This window comes from Tympanuchus pallidicinctus, unplaced genomic scaffold (assembly GCF_026119805.1).
Source record: "Tympanuchus pallidicinctus isolate F22 unplaced genomic scaffold, pur_lepc_1.0 scaffold29, whole genome shotgun sequence".
Lineage (NCBI taxonomy): Eukaryota > Metazoa > Chordata > Aves > Galliformes > Phasianidae > Tympanuchus > Tympanuchus pallidicinctus.
In genome coordinates, this window is record NW_026294746.1 from 1643348 (window position 1) to 1655838 (window position 12491).

Sequence of the window (12491 nt, forward strand, 5' to 3'; positions counted from 1 at the left end):
GGTGGTGGTTGTTGTAGCTCATACGAACGACAGAGACAAGAGTAGTCATTAGTGATAAGAGATGGAAAGGCCAGAGAACTGAGCTACCAGGCCAGAATAGGCTTTGGGGAATTATTTAGGAGCATGAAATTCTCAAGCTTCCAGATTAAGGAGCTGACTCAGCAGACAACAAATACAAAAGTAAATCCAAGAAGATGAGCCAAGAAAACCCACGGATACTGTACAGAACAATTCAACTCAATCAGTTCAGCACAGAGATCTGTGGAAGCTTTTTTTCCTCCCCAACACAAGTCTGTGAGAATTTGCATTGCAGTCAGGTATACTTAAAGTGCACATAAGCCATCTAATAAAAATTCCACTGGAGTGTACGTCACACAGCTGGGTTTTATTATATTTGTGCTCTCTTCCCACTGACAGTGCCTTTATAACTGGATTACTCACATATCATCATTAACTGTGACACTCCTGGGTTTTTACTGCTTCCCTGGTTCCTATCATCTTCTGCAAGTTTTATCCCTTCCTTGCAGATGTGCCAAGATGTATTTCTTTAATATCTTTTCAGCAGATGAACATGGGAGCACATAAAAAGTGTGGTTTGGACACCGTGGGCAGCAACAAGAGCTGTCTTCATTTCTGTCCCAAATCCCTATCAAACCTCTGCCCTGTATGTGCGCTGAGTTTTCCCTTTGCTCCATCTGTTAGGTATAAATAAGGGTTGGAAAGGAGCGAGACACAGTGCTGAGCTCTTGTTTCTGGTTTTGATATTTCATGGCCATTTTTACCATTTGTCCTCCATCCAAGTGCTTTCGTCGAATACATGCACCATGTTTGCAATTGGTGGCTTTAGGAACGTGTGACTTTGCCCTGTATTTTAGAGAGCAGTCCCCTTGCTCTGGTTACTGTGTGCAAGTGGATATTTCGAGTGATACAGTGATGAAACTATCCTGGTACCTCTTGAACTGCAGCTGTGTGGGCAGAGGCAGGTTGCCAAAGGAAAAGACTACAGAAGTCCAGGAAAGGTGAGGAAATGGAGAGAAAGCAAAGCTTTGCATGGGCGAGCGAGTATCCTGGACACCTCCATTTCTTGCTGCCTGCTAAGAAACTGACAGGCACCTAACTTGATGGTGTTGGAAAATGCACTTGTTCTCAGCGTGGCCCCAGCTGTGTGTCTCAACTCACAAACCTCTTCTGAACGCCTCATTTAGGATGTGACGTTAAACTGGCATCCTTGTTACAGCTAGCAAATCAGCAGCTATGGATTTCTCTTAATCATTTTCGTTTCTGTATGTAAGCAAATTAGTATTTAAAATAATAATAAAAAAAAGATAGTAATTGTGTGTATTACTTTGGGTTTTGCCAACATTGACCTGTGTCTCCATGGTCTTCTACTACAGCAGCCATGTATTCATCCTCCCTCCAAAGGACGTGAACTCAGAACTGCGGAGGAGGCGAACGATCTGCAGGGGTCTGCTCCATGCGTTGGTGCCTGTGATGTGGGTCAGTGCAGTGAAAGCTCCTGGAGTGCAGAGCAGCCAGATGAATTTGGGATAGCTGCGTAGGGATAGTCCAAGAATAAGGACAATGTCCAACAGCACTGGGAGCTGGATGCAGACATCTGAGACTGCCGTATGTGCGGCCAGGCCTGACTTCCAAGTTAGCCTCAGCTAACTTCAGAAAATGAAACAAACACGATTTACTCCCAGATTTATTTGAAAACTGTCTTGAGTTTGATGTCCTTATCTGAGCTGGGAACCTGGCTCTAACCCAGGACTGCATCACAACAGTTCTGTCTCAGTGCTGGGCGATGGGTGAGCTTGAAGCTTCCTGCTCTGGAAGGTAACTCTGTCTTGTCCTTCTCTACTTGCATAATAATTTTGAATTATTGCTACACTGTTCTTTATCAGTGTAGTAGGATCCTTTCAATCTGTGTCTAGGTTAATTTACTGATTTGCAGTGCAATGGTAAATGAGGTTGAGGACTGTCACTCTATTCCTAAAGGAAGGAATTCTGCTGTGTCCTGTTGAGAAATTGAGCTGGGAGTGTGACTGCTGGTTGTGCCCACTGCTAATGTCCAGGTGGTAGAAACAGGAAATAAACCAACACCTTAGAAAACAAGGCCAGATGAGTCAGAAATAAGAAGTACCATTTTTTTTTTAAGCTTCCTTTGATCATTCTCTGGCTTTTCCACTGTTTTACAAGGGCACATTAAGAAATGTACCAGAGCTGTGGAAATTCTGCAGCCATTTCTCAGAAAACCATGAGAGAATTACTTTAACATATGTTTCCATCTCCTGCTTTTTGCATTTTTCCCCTCTTGTATTTCTTTTTCTTTGACCTGGTACAAACTTTTATGCGCTTACACGTCTCCTCTTCAAAGGAAATGTACTGAATCCACTGTTAGGATTTTCCTGCAAAGAGGTGCGCATCATTTCTAATTGAATTCCTTTCTTCTATCAGTATTGCCACGTGCAGACCTGAGAATGCCTGCCTAAGTGGTGCCTCAGAGCCTCATGGCAGGGCTGGCTGGTGCTCTGGTTGCTTGTGGGCCTGAGAGCGTTTAAAGCAGTCAGCCTTTTTTTCTTTTTTTGGATGCTAAAAAAGATAAACCATGGCAGGAAATCCGAGCTTCCCTCCAGCATCTATGACAATTTAATGCCACTTCCACCCATAGGCAGAAGGGGTTTTGTGTTTTTTTTTAGGGTGTGTGGGTGTGTAGCAGATGAATGCATGGCTACATTGCATGATCTCAAAACTGGAACACAAGGAATTGGCTTGCAGGCTAAAAAAGTTTGCTGTTTGACAGAATATGACTCGTCCAGATCTATATGCACGCATGCAATAAATATACATATAGTATTATTAGCACATAATAATAAATTGTTCTGTCATCAGACTTGTGAGGTGGCTCATGCCATGTGAAGACATCTGGCCCATGTTAGTCACGAGCTTTGTGTTTGTTTCTCCGCAGCTACAACAGCCTGAGCCAAGCAGCCCCACAGGGAACCTGCTGAGGGCGCAGAGCTCGTGCTCAGCCCTCACCTCTTCCACACCTCTCCTTCAGCACAAGGCAGAGCACATCTCCAGCCTGCAGATCTCCAGGTGAGTCTGGCGTTCTGTTAGCACTGCTGCTGCCCAGGGATGTCTGTTTGATCTGCTGGGTCTGAGAGGCTCAAGGAAAGGAAGCACAGCTGGCACTGGTGCCTGCCCAGGCCAGGCAGTGTTTGGTGTTGGTGCTGTTACCTCTGCTGCTGCTCTAGGTAAATATATTGTCACCTGGGAAACTGTCACAAGGGAAATGACAATCTGAACGAGTTGTGTGTGTGCGTTTGCATAGCAGAGTTTCTGCCTGTTGTAGTGTTTAAATTAGACTGCTTTGATAAGTCCTGACTTCTCACACACAGATCCCTCACACCTTTCCAGACACCTCTCACGTCTCTGACATCTGTCCTGAACAATGAGGGCCCAGCTGCAAGCAGAAAAAACTCAAAAACCATTGCATATCTATTTATTTTTTTCTGGACAAACAATTTTATTTTAGGTAATGCGTCTATACACTGTACATTCAGTCACTGTGGTATATAAGCATAGCTATTTTCATACATAATCTCATAAAGTCCTTTATTTTACAATATTATCTGCTTCGAGGGGAGGGGATGTGGAAAAGGGGGTGGAAAAGGACTATCAAGGTACACAGCGAAATAGATAAATATGCCAAGCTTTTTTCTTATTTTTTTTTTAAATCAGGCATTTATAAACAAGAAAGCATACATTACTTACATAAAAATAGTTCTAGAATAGTAGAGTAAGTCATAATATTGTCATTAGCAGCAGCATAGGAGAGACCAGGATAACAAAAATGTGCTGAAATGCTATTGGCTATTATAAATGTATAGATTTATTTTTCTTCAATTGAAAAAATGTCATTTCTGTGATTTTTCATTAAAAAAAAAAAAGAAATAAAAGAAAAAAAACCCAAAACAATAACAAAAAAACCAAACCAACAAAAAAGTCTTAAAACATCTGGGCTGATTCTGAGGGGAGGGCAGAACAGAAAGAGAAATCAATCTTTTGGTAATAAAATACTTTACAGTGAAAACATGGACAAATAAAATGCAAATGATGGAGGGAGGTTAAACCCACATTGAAACTCGCAAAAAGATTTTTTGTGGTTTTGTTTTTCCTAACAGACAGCAAAGGTTCTTCTTAGTTAAAAACACAACTCATAAAACAAGACAGCTACCAGGTAAGAAAGAGTTTTGAAAAAGTAAACACCATATACACTTATAATACAACAGTGTAAAATGAAAAAAAGTATTTACATGTTGAATTTACTGTTAAGTTTTTTTTACATTGGCTAGTTCTGTTTGAAAAGCAGAATATTATGTTATACTATTAGCTGCTCCAAAGATATGAATGTTATTGCTGTTGGTTTTTTTTTTCCCTTCGTTAAGTCTTCTTTCAGTAATAGAAACAATGCGTGATTAAACTGAATATACAAGTAATATATTTTTAATTACAGGGAGAGTCAACAGCCTGTGTGAAACACCTCTTCTCCCTTTTAACTTCGTAAAGGAAACTAGAGAGCAGATGGAGTGAGAAATGGCCTCTACAGTTCCTACACCTGCGGACTGAGCAGTGAGTGAGAGCTGCCCCACGGCAGGGCAGCAGACACAGAAATTACACACAGAACCCCTCACCTCAACACCTCCAGCACGGCTTCCCCTGAAGGCTCCCCCCGCTTGGAGAGACGTTTTTAGAAAGTGTCTCTATGGCTTCATACTGACAGAATTACTGTAAAAATAAATTACATACACAGGAATTCTGAATTAGAAAATAATTATTTCTGCAGAACGTATCAAGATTTCACTGCAAAAGCATACTTAGGAAAGACACACAATGATTTACAGTTCCTATCCTGTAAAAACTCCCCTGTCAATTAACTGCTGGTGGAAAGGGGTTGCTGTCAGCCTCTGTGCACCTTATTCAATCACAATGATTTGTAAACCTGATTTTGCAGACGTTTTTTACTAGGGTGTTTCCATTCCCTAGAATCAAACGCTAATAAGTCTTAACTTCAAATGCTGTGATTTAGTCACGTTTTACACTTCATTGTAAGACATGGCAAAAGAAGAAGCCGTGCTTTTCTAACAATAGTACATAATTCATAATGTAATTCATTTTAGAAAGATTTCTTGCAAATCTCATCTGATCTATGTGAGAAACAAAGATGATGATGGTGGTTTGACAGCTAAGAAAAATGTTTCTTATTAATTTTTTTTTTTTCTTCGAGGAAAAAAAAAAGCAGAATTCATTGATGTTGGAGGGTAAAAGCATCATATGCACAGAAGTTGTGGCAGTGAGTCACTATCCTTCCTGAGACACGAAATAAATAGTGCCATGTGCTACAGGTCAGTGGGCGCCGCTCCTGGAAGGAAAAGCAAAGGGAGAGGGCTGTGCTGCCCATGAGTGGGTGAGTCACAGAAAACAACAGTATCTGAAAAGGCAGATTTCAGGAATCTGATATTGGGGTGAGAACAGATGTGTTCTATGTGTAATTTCTTGACACGGCAGCAAAACGTAGCAAACGGGAGACTTCTGAAATGCACAATGATCAACTAAAGCTAAAATTGTTCAGTTTCCCTTGAAGAAATCAGTGAATAATACAGATCTGGAAATCATAAGGCTGAGAACATTTTTATGCATACTGCATAACAAAATAAACCCTTTACATAAGACAGTAATAATGCCCATTAATGAATATACATATGGCAGAGATTTTAATTCCATGCATATGATTTAATAATTGCAGAGAAAAAAAAAAAAAAAACATACAAAGAAGCAAAAAAAAAAACAAAACAAAAACCCACATTAAAAAAACCCAACAACGTTGCCTAAGCATAATCAAAATCCTTTTGCATTGCACTTTAGAAGAGGAGTTCTGCATCCAGCCTCAGGCTCCAGCATCCCACGCACAGGGCCAAGCCCTGCACAACCAGGCAGGTTTGTGTCATTTATTTGCTGTCACTGTTTCTTGCTCCCAACAGTTCTACATTGTCCCAGTAATTCTACTCCTTTCATATTTCTTCTTTTTGTACCTAAAACGTATATATGAACTTCTCTGTTAATGCTCACAGTTACTATAATGGTTATTATAATGGTTTCAAGCAAACAGCTCTTGTTTAAAACAAACAAACAACAACAAAAAACAAACAACAACAAAAAACCCTCTAATGTACTGTAAGTAAATACTGTAATTTTAGGATTGGAAGCCGCTTTCTGTCTACAGGGAAATAATTTTTAAGCTTACATAGTTTGCATTAATGTCCAAAAGCAAATAAAGATTACTGGAAATACATTTCTTTGTTTAGAATAACTTCTGGGTATGATGATGCATAGGAATTTTTTTTTTTTCTTTTTATTCTTAAAGTTTAAAAAAAAAAAAAAAAAAAAGTCAGCATTGCCTATAGAAGATGCTGAGAGGAAAAATGAGCTGGAAGGCACAACTGCAGCCCCAGATCAACTTTTCACTGAGCTTGAGTGTATCAGAGGTGAGTGTGTGTGGGTGAAAATAACTTCTCTGTCATTCAGTAAAGCACCAACTGAATTTGAGCACTTCCCAGCCTCGACAGACACAGCTGTGAAACCCTTTGTGCTTGGTAGCGTTCTGTACCCACTGAGTTCCCCTTCTGCACACATGGAAATGACGGTGCGTGGTGGAAATGGTGGTGATGATTTTAACATCTGCAGAGTAGAATCGAGAATGCTTAACTTGTAAACTTCCAAAATTTGGAATAAAATGCAGAGTAATGTTCTGACAAAGTGCAGTTTAAAAAAAATTAACGACGACGACAATGACAGTAAGAGTAAGACAAAGTGATGCTATGCTGCATTTTTATTCCGGGGCTGCGGCTTGGATCCCAAAATTAAAGTAATTTCTATTTTTAAAAACAGAAGTTTTTCTTTTAAAAAAGATGTAGGCTTATTCACAGCAGCAAAAGTGTCGTTCTTCTGTTCTGCAGTATCCAGTAATGCGATGTTGCACTCTCCTTGGGCACAGAAATCCTGACAAACAGTTCAGAATAAAAGTAGGTAAATACTGAATTCTATGGTAAGATGGTGCAACAAAGATGAGTCTTCCAGAGAACCGAAAGCTGATGCGAAGATTTCAGAATGACTTCAAAACACATCTTCTGCTTTATTTCTCAACCAACTTAACAGATCATCCATTTCCTTCCTTTACTTCTTTCTTTTCCTAAAGCTGAAGTGCTCTTGGATGAAGTGCGTCTTTTGAACACATCGATTAATGAGATTAATGAGATTAATTTCTGTAGAAAATATGGTGTGATTTGAAACACTGAAGGCTGTAAGGCTGGGTTTGTAATTCTGAAGCGTCCATCTTCTCTTCCTGCCCCCCCACACCCTTACAATCCTGCATCTTCCTTTCTTCTTGTGTTCAGGACAGGAAATGAAGGTGATTGTTTCTAAGGAAAAAATCAACTTTGAAAAGCACTCTGAAATTCTCATACAACCACAGGACAGGATTAAAACTGTGATGGCTTCCTAAACGGCTGGAAAACTGCTAATGAAATGGCATCATCACCAAAGGGCTTCTGCGTTAAGAATCCCAAAGCCTTTAATGAGTCATAAAAATTGTGCATCGAAGGTTTTTGTTTTGCTTTTAAAGGTTCATTATAAAAAATCTTGTTAATTTTTTTAATACCAAGTCTGTGTAATGAATTACTTTAAATAGCTTATAAGAAAAGTTTGTTTTTAAATTCCAAAATGTTCCGACAGGCAGAAGGGCAACATAAAAACACTGCCATGCTTGCCTTTTTCTCTGATTCTAGTTGGACGATGCTGCTTGCTTGGAGTTTGCCAGTAGAAAATTTGCTGTGGACTTAAAAGTATTTTGTTTATAAACACTTTGTGTTTTATAGGCACAGTAAGATGTTGTGCTATATGGATTGGAAAAAAAAAACAAAAGAGGCGTAATTCAGTGCTTCTGTTATAAAGAGTAACATTTGCCTTCCAACTAATAAGAATCCGTATTCATAGATCTGTGTGTCAGGACACCACTACTCACACATGCACTTACACACGTACCCCACACATCCTCCCTTACTGTGCATATTTGTCATTCTGTCTGTCTGAGACGACGTGGTGGTTTAATTCTCAATGTTGCTCGTTGTGTTTTCACTGCTGGATTGACTGCTTGATTTAGGCCACAGCTGTTCCTGAAGTTCCTTGACTACTTTTTCCAAGTGTTCTCGAGCCTCCCTCTCATGCATCAGGTCAGCTCGGAGCTGCTCCCTGTCAGCCTCTGCGTGCTGAAGCTTAACCTGTAGGTCCTCAATCTGGAGAAAAGAAAAACCAGACGTGAAACTACCAAAGTGGAGGTAAGGAAAAGAATTCTCTTTTTCCCTACTTTGTTTCCATACGCTATTCTGCAATTATCCAAGTGCATTACACAAACTGTTTAGCTTAGAAATTCTTAAATACTTCTGATGTATTTTTGTATCAGCTGCAGTACCCTCACAAATAGGAACCTGTTAAACTTCTCCCATTAAACATGGGGAACTGCAAAGAGGCACCTGTGGATTTTCAAAGCTCTGTTCAGCCTGTGAGGAATTCTACTTATCTGCACTTGTTGCCTTGGTTTTTTGGGGTTTTTTTTTCCTGCTAAAGTGGAAGTGAGCTGCAGGTAACGCCCAGAGCAGCCGTTCTCAATCTGGTTATGTTTAGTCTGGACACCTCTTATCAGTGAGACATCCTGTGATGCTGGAGAGGAAGCCCACATCATTTCCTGCTTCTGGTCTCCAGTTAGACGTGTCTCACAGTGGTAACAAGTGAACCACTCCCCTTCCCGTTATTGAGAGCCTGGGTTAGACAAATTTCTGATTTCTATTGCTTTTTCTTTTCCTTTTTCCTTCTTCCTTAAAGTAACCACATCAAGTATTTGTATCTTGTGCTTTGGGCATAGCAATGCCTTCATAAAGTGTGTGCACCTACCAGCAGGCACAGCAGAAACACAGCTACAGTAAATGTGATCTAGAAGAACTCCCTTTACCATTAGCACAGGTGCAGGCAAGTTAAGCGAATGTATGATGATACTGTGTGGCAGCTGCACGTGGTACACATCTCCTGTGTGCAGCAGTTTAAATTTAGGCAAGTGTGCCCCATTTTCCTGAAACTTTCTGTGGCTAACTCCTGGCTCATGCCTCTTATTTACGATGCAGCAAGGAAATGGCCTTAAGGCTGTCATCTGAAATCTCTATCAAGGCCAGGGGCTCTCTGTATGTGAGGTGTGGGTTGTGAATATGGGACCATGTTCTTCTGTAGGAAATGTATTACTGGGGAACTGGGATTCTTTTTTTTGGAGGAAGGGGAAGGCAGGGCACGCAGTGGATTGCTTTTCAGTGCTGTTTCTCAGGGCAGCCTCCTGGATTTCCTTTCTAACTCAGCTTAGCCTGCTGGGCTGGGTTATTTCAGAGGTTGAACAGTGAACTGCCTTGCATCCCACATGTCCTGCAACAGCAAGACACAACAAGGTGATTTAAGGACGTGAAGCCTGAGCTCTTGGGTCACTGCTGGACTTTGGTTGCTTTAAATAAACAGTAAAATAATTTCTTATATAAGAATCTAGTGAAGAAAGGGCAGGGAAGGATTTTTAATTCAAAGCTTTAAGCATACACCTTACATGTAATGGCATGTTCCTGCATTCCAGGAACTATCCTGAAGTGACTGCCTATTGTGTACTGTACTGAAATGGATCTCTAAGCACTGGCACAGCCAACAGAGTATTAGTGGAACTGAAGTAATGTCTTAGTCTTGTTGTCTTAGTTGCCCGTAAACAGTAATTTTTAACAGACAAATGTGTGAAGTTCAGGGCAGAACTCACCTGAACTGAAGTTCAGGCAAGTTAGTAAGCCCTGAATTAGGACCAGGGATGTAAATTGACACGATAGGGACACAGACATTATATAGATAAGAGCTGGACTTCATCAAATTAGACAAAATGAGGCCAGTTGGCATCTGAGAAAATACAGACACAATCTAGTGCTGAGAAGTGCACAGTCAGTGGGTTTGCTTGCTGTCAGTGTTGAGGTCTTACCTGGGCAGAGTACTTGGCCCGAAGCCTGCCAGCTTCACAACCCTTGTCGCAAACCCGGATCTGCCTGGCTTGTTCCAGCTCCCTCTTTAGCCGTATCCGAGACTCGTTGGCTTCCTTCATTTTCTTCTCATTCTCAGCTCTCAGACGCTCAATCTCTTTCCTCAAGTTGCGCTTTGCCTCTGTTGCTTCTCTCAGTTTCTCCTTCTTTGCCACTCTTAGGAACTCCAGCTCCTACAACACACCAGCAGTAAACGTGAGAACTGAGGGGCAGAGGCTGAATTAGTGCAAATGCCATATTTAACTGAAGACAGCAAAGAGGCACAACGTGGTGATATGTGCTGTTTGTGAATGTTCTTTGTGTGCAGCAAAGCTGAACAAGGAAACTTATTGCTTGCTGAAGAAATCCATAGGCAGATCCATTTTGTCAACCCCCACCAGAATACTTTGGGTAAGCCTGAGAAAAAGCAAATTGTGAATATTCCTTCTAATGGAAAGGAACTCTGTTCTGCTGTTGGTAAGCGGTGTGCAGCCCTACCTCTCCTGGCTCCCAGCCAGCAGGCTGCTCTGTCACAGCTCTTGGGAAATCCCAGGCTAAAACCTTCAACTGAGTGCAGACTGTGCTTTGCTTTGCTCTGGGAACTGCCACCTCTCTCAGAAGTTGTCAAAAAGTTGTTAGAAGACGAGTCCCTCAGCATGCTTTGAAAAACATGGCTGACCAAAGGCCAGTCTCCCAAATGGTTAAATTAGGAACTTTTTTTTTTCTTTTTTTTTTTCAGAAGCAGCATTTCCTCCCTGTCAGACACAACCCTCACAGCAGCATGTTTCTGTTAAGTACCACTGCAGTCGGGTCATGGGAAATTCACTCTTCTGACAATCTCACTTCCTATCCAGGCCATTGTTAGCTCAGCCCTGCCTCTGGAAGCATGCACAAATGTATTTGCTCTGTATGTGGAACTGGAAGCCCACAGCTGCCCAAATGGAAAAGGATGGTTAGGATAAGTTCTTCTACCATGTGCTGGATTTAATGCCTCAAAGCTCAGTTCTGCTGCTTCATCACTTACTTACCTGATATAACTCCTATTTTACTTTAACTATACACTGTGTATGTAGTTAACAAGTTTAGCAGTTAGCTTCAAGTATATATACTTAAATACTTCTAAACATTTTTAATTTTAAATGCATAACATGAAGCAGATTCACTGAAATGCAAAGGAATGAAGTGATTGATTTTGCACAAAGTGATGAAGAACAAAAAAAGCAGCTCTGTGGAAAAGACAGTGCTCAGTCTCCCTTCTCCAGGACCTGGCTTGCAGCTTGCACAGAACAAGCCATCTGCACATAAGAAGTATTCAGCACAGGGAGCTCTGCTGTAACAAAGCTCTGCAAGAATCTGAGTGGGTAAATTTCATTACAACTCTGTGATCCTATCTATGCACTTCACAATCTGACTTTTTCACCTCCTCTTACTTGCTAGTAGAAAATCTCGACTCTGAGTTGTTTGTTTTTCCAGTTTTTAACACAGCAGTGATGTTGCACACAAATTATGTCCCTGAGCTGCTGTCCTCCGTTTCGTTCCTCAAAGAAAAGCCAGACTGCATCCACCTGCTCTTGACCAATGGTACAGATACCAGTGCTCTGTCTCCTGGGCCCTGCTTTACAGCTGACACCCCACAGCTATCTCATGGATTACACTTCTAGCTTGGTTCCAGCTCCACAAACAATATTCAAAGAGGACAGGCAAAGCTTCTAATCTGGTGCTCTCTTGCATTCCTATGTCCTAATTCTGCTCTATCTCCAATAAAATAGAAGTTCACCCACCATTCTGTGCAGCCACTGTGATTTGATAATGGCCACGTTATCTCCAACTTTTTTTGTCTGACTACTTCCTGATGCACCTGGGATTTACAGAAATAAGGAGTTTCTCCACTGGATGAAGCAGGAGAGCTGCAGTTCAGTTCTTCATGAGAGCTTGGGCAGGCGTCTCCCAAGAACCCCTCCCTCCAGCAGCTGGGCAATGGCAGGACTTTTGAAAATCTTTTAAACTATGAGTAAAAGCTCCAAAATGACAGAGATGTTTCTAGTTCAGTGAAATTAAAATAAAATAAACTGTGCTGGGATAGAAGATTTTTTCAGTAAAAGAAAAATGTTGATTTTGGTAACCATGGATTTATCCTCTAAAGCAAAAACAGGTGGCAAGCTTAAAAAAAAAAGTAAGAATGGTTCCTGTATACTTTGGTTTCCCAGCTGAATTTACGAAACGTTCTCCAGTAAAGGCTGTTGCTATTTGGGAAAAATGAGGCAATTCTTTCTAACATGAGACAACTTAATGGTTTCTATCTGGAAGAGCATCTGCAGACAGCGATAAGAGAAAGCTATTCTT

The 12491-nt window shown here is 41.0% G+C and overlaps 1 protein-coding gene and 1 long non-coding RNA gene across 5 annotated transcripts in view; one reads left to right on the forward strand and one right to left on the reverse strand.

Moving 5' to 3' along the window:
* The window catches only part of LOC128084856 (uncharacterized), a 29901-nt gene extending 26504 nt beyond the window's left edge, over positions 1-3397 (forward strand). Inside the window, exons 3-4 of the long non-coding RNA XR_008208705.1 lie at positions 1395-1836; positions 2969-3397. This is a non-coding gene — a long non-coding RNA (uncharacterized LOC128084856). The remainder of the gene's footprint in view (positions 1-1394; positions 1837-2968) is intronic.
* Positions 3398-3504: 107 nt separating this feature from the next.
* Positions 3505-12491, reverse strand: part of SKI (SKI proto-oncogene) — a 97127-nt gene continuing 88140 nt past the window's right edge. For all 4 annotated transcript variants that reach the window (XM_052691478.1, XM_052691479.1, XM_052691480.1 and 1 more), the window contains 2 exons: positions 10112-10342; positions 3505-8354 (listed from right to left, as the gene is read on the reverse strand). In XM_052691478.1, the coding sequence (XP_052547438.1) occupies positions 8166-8354; positions 10112-10342 (420 nt within the window). In that variant the 3' untranslated portion in view covers positions 3505-8165. The remainder of the gene's footprint in view (positions 8355-10111; positions 10343-12491) is intronic.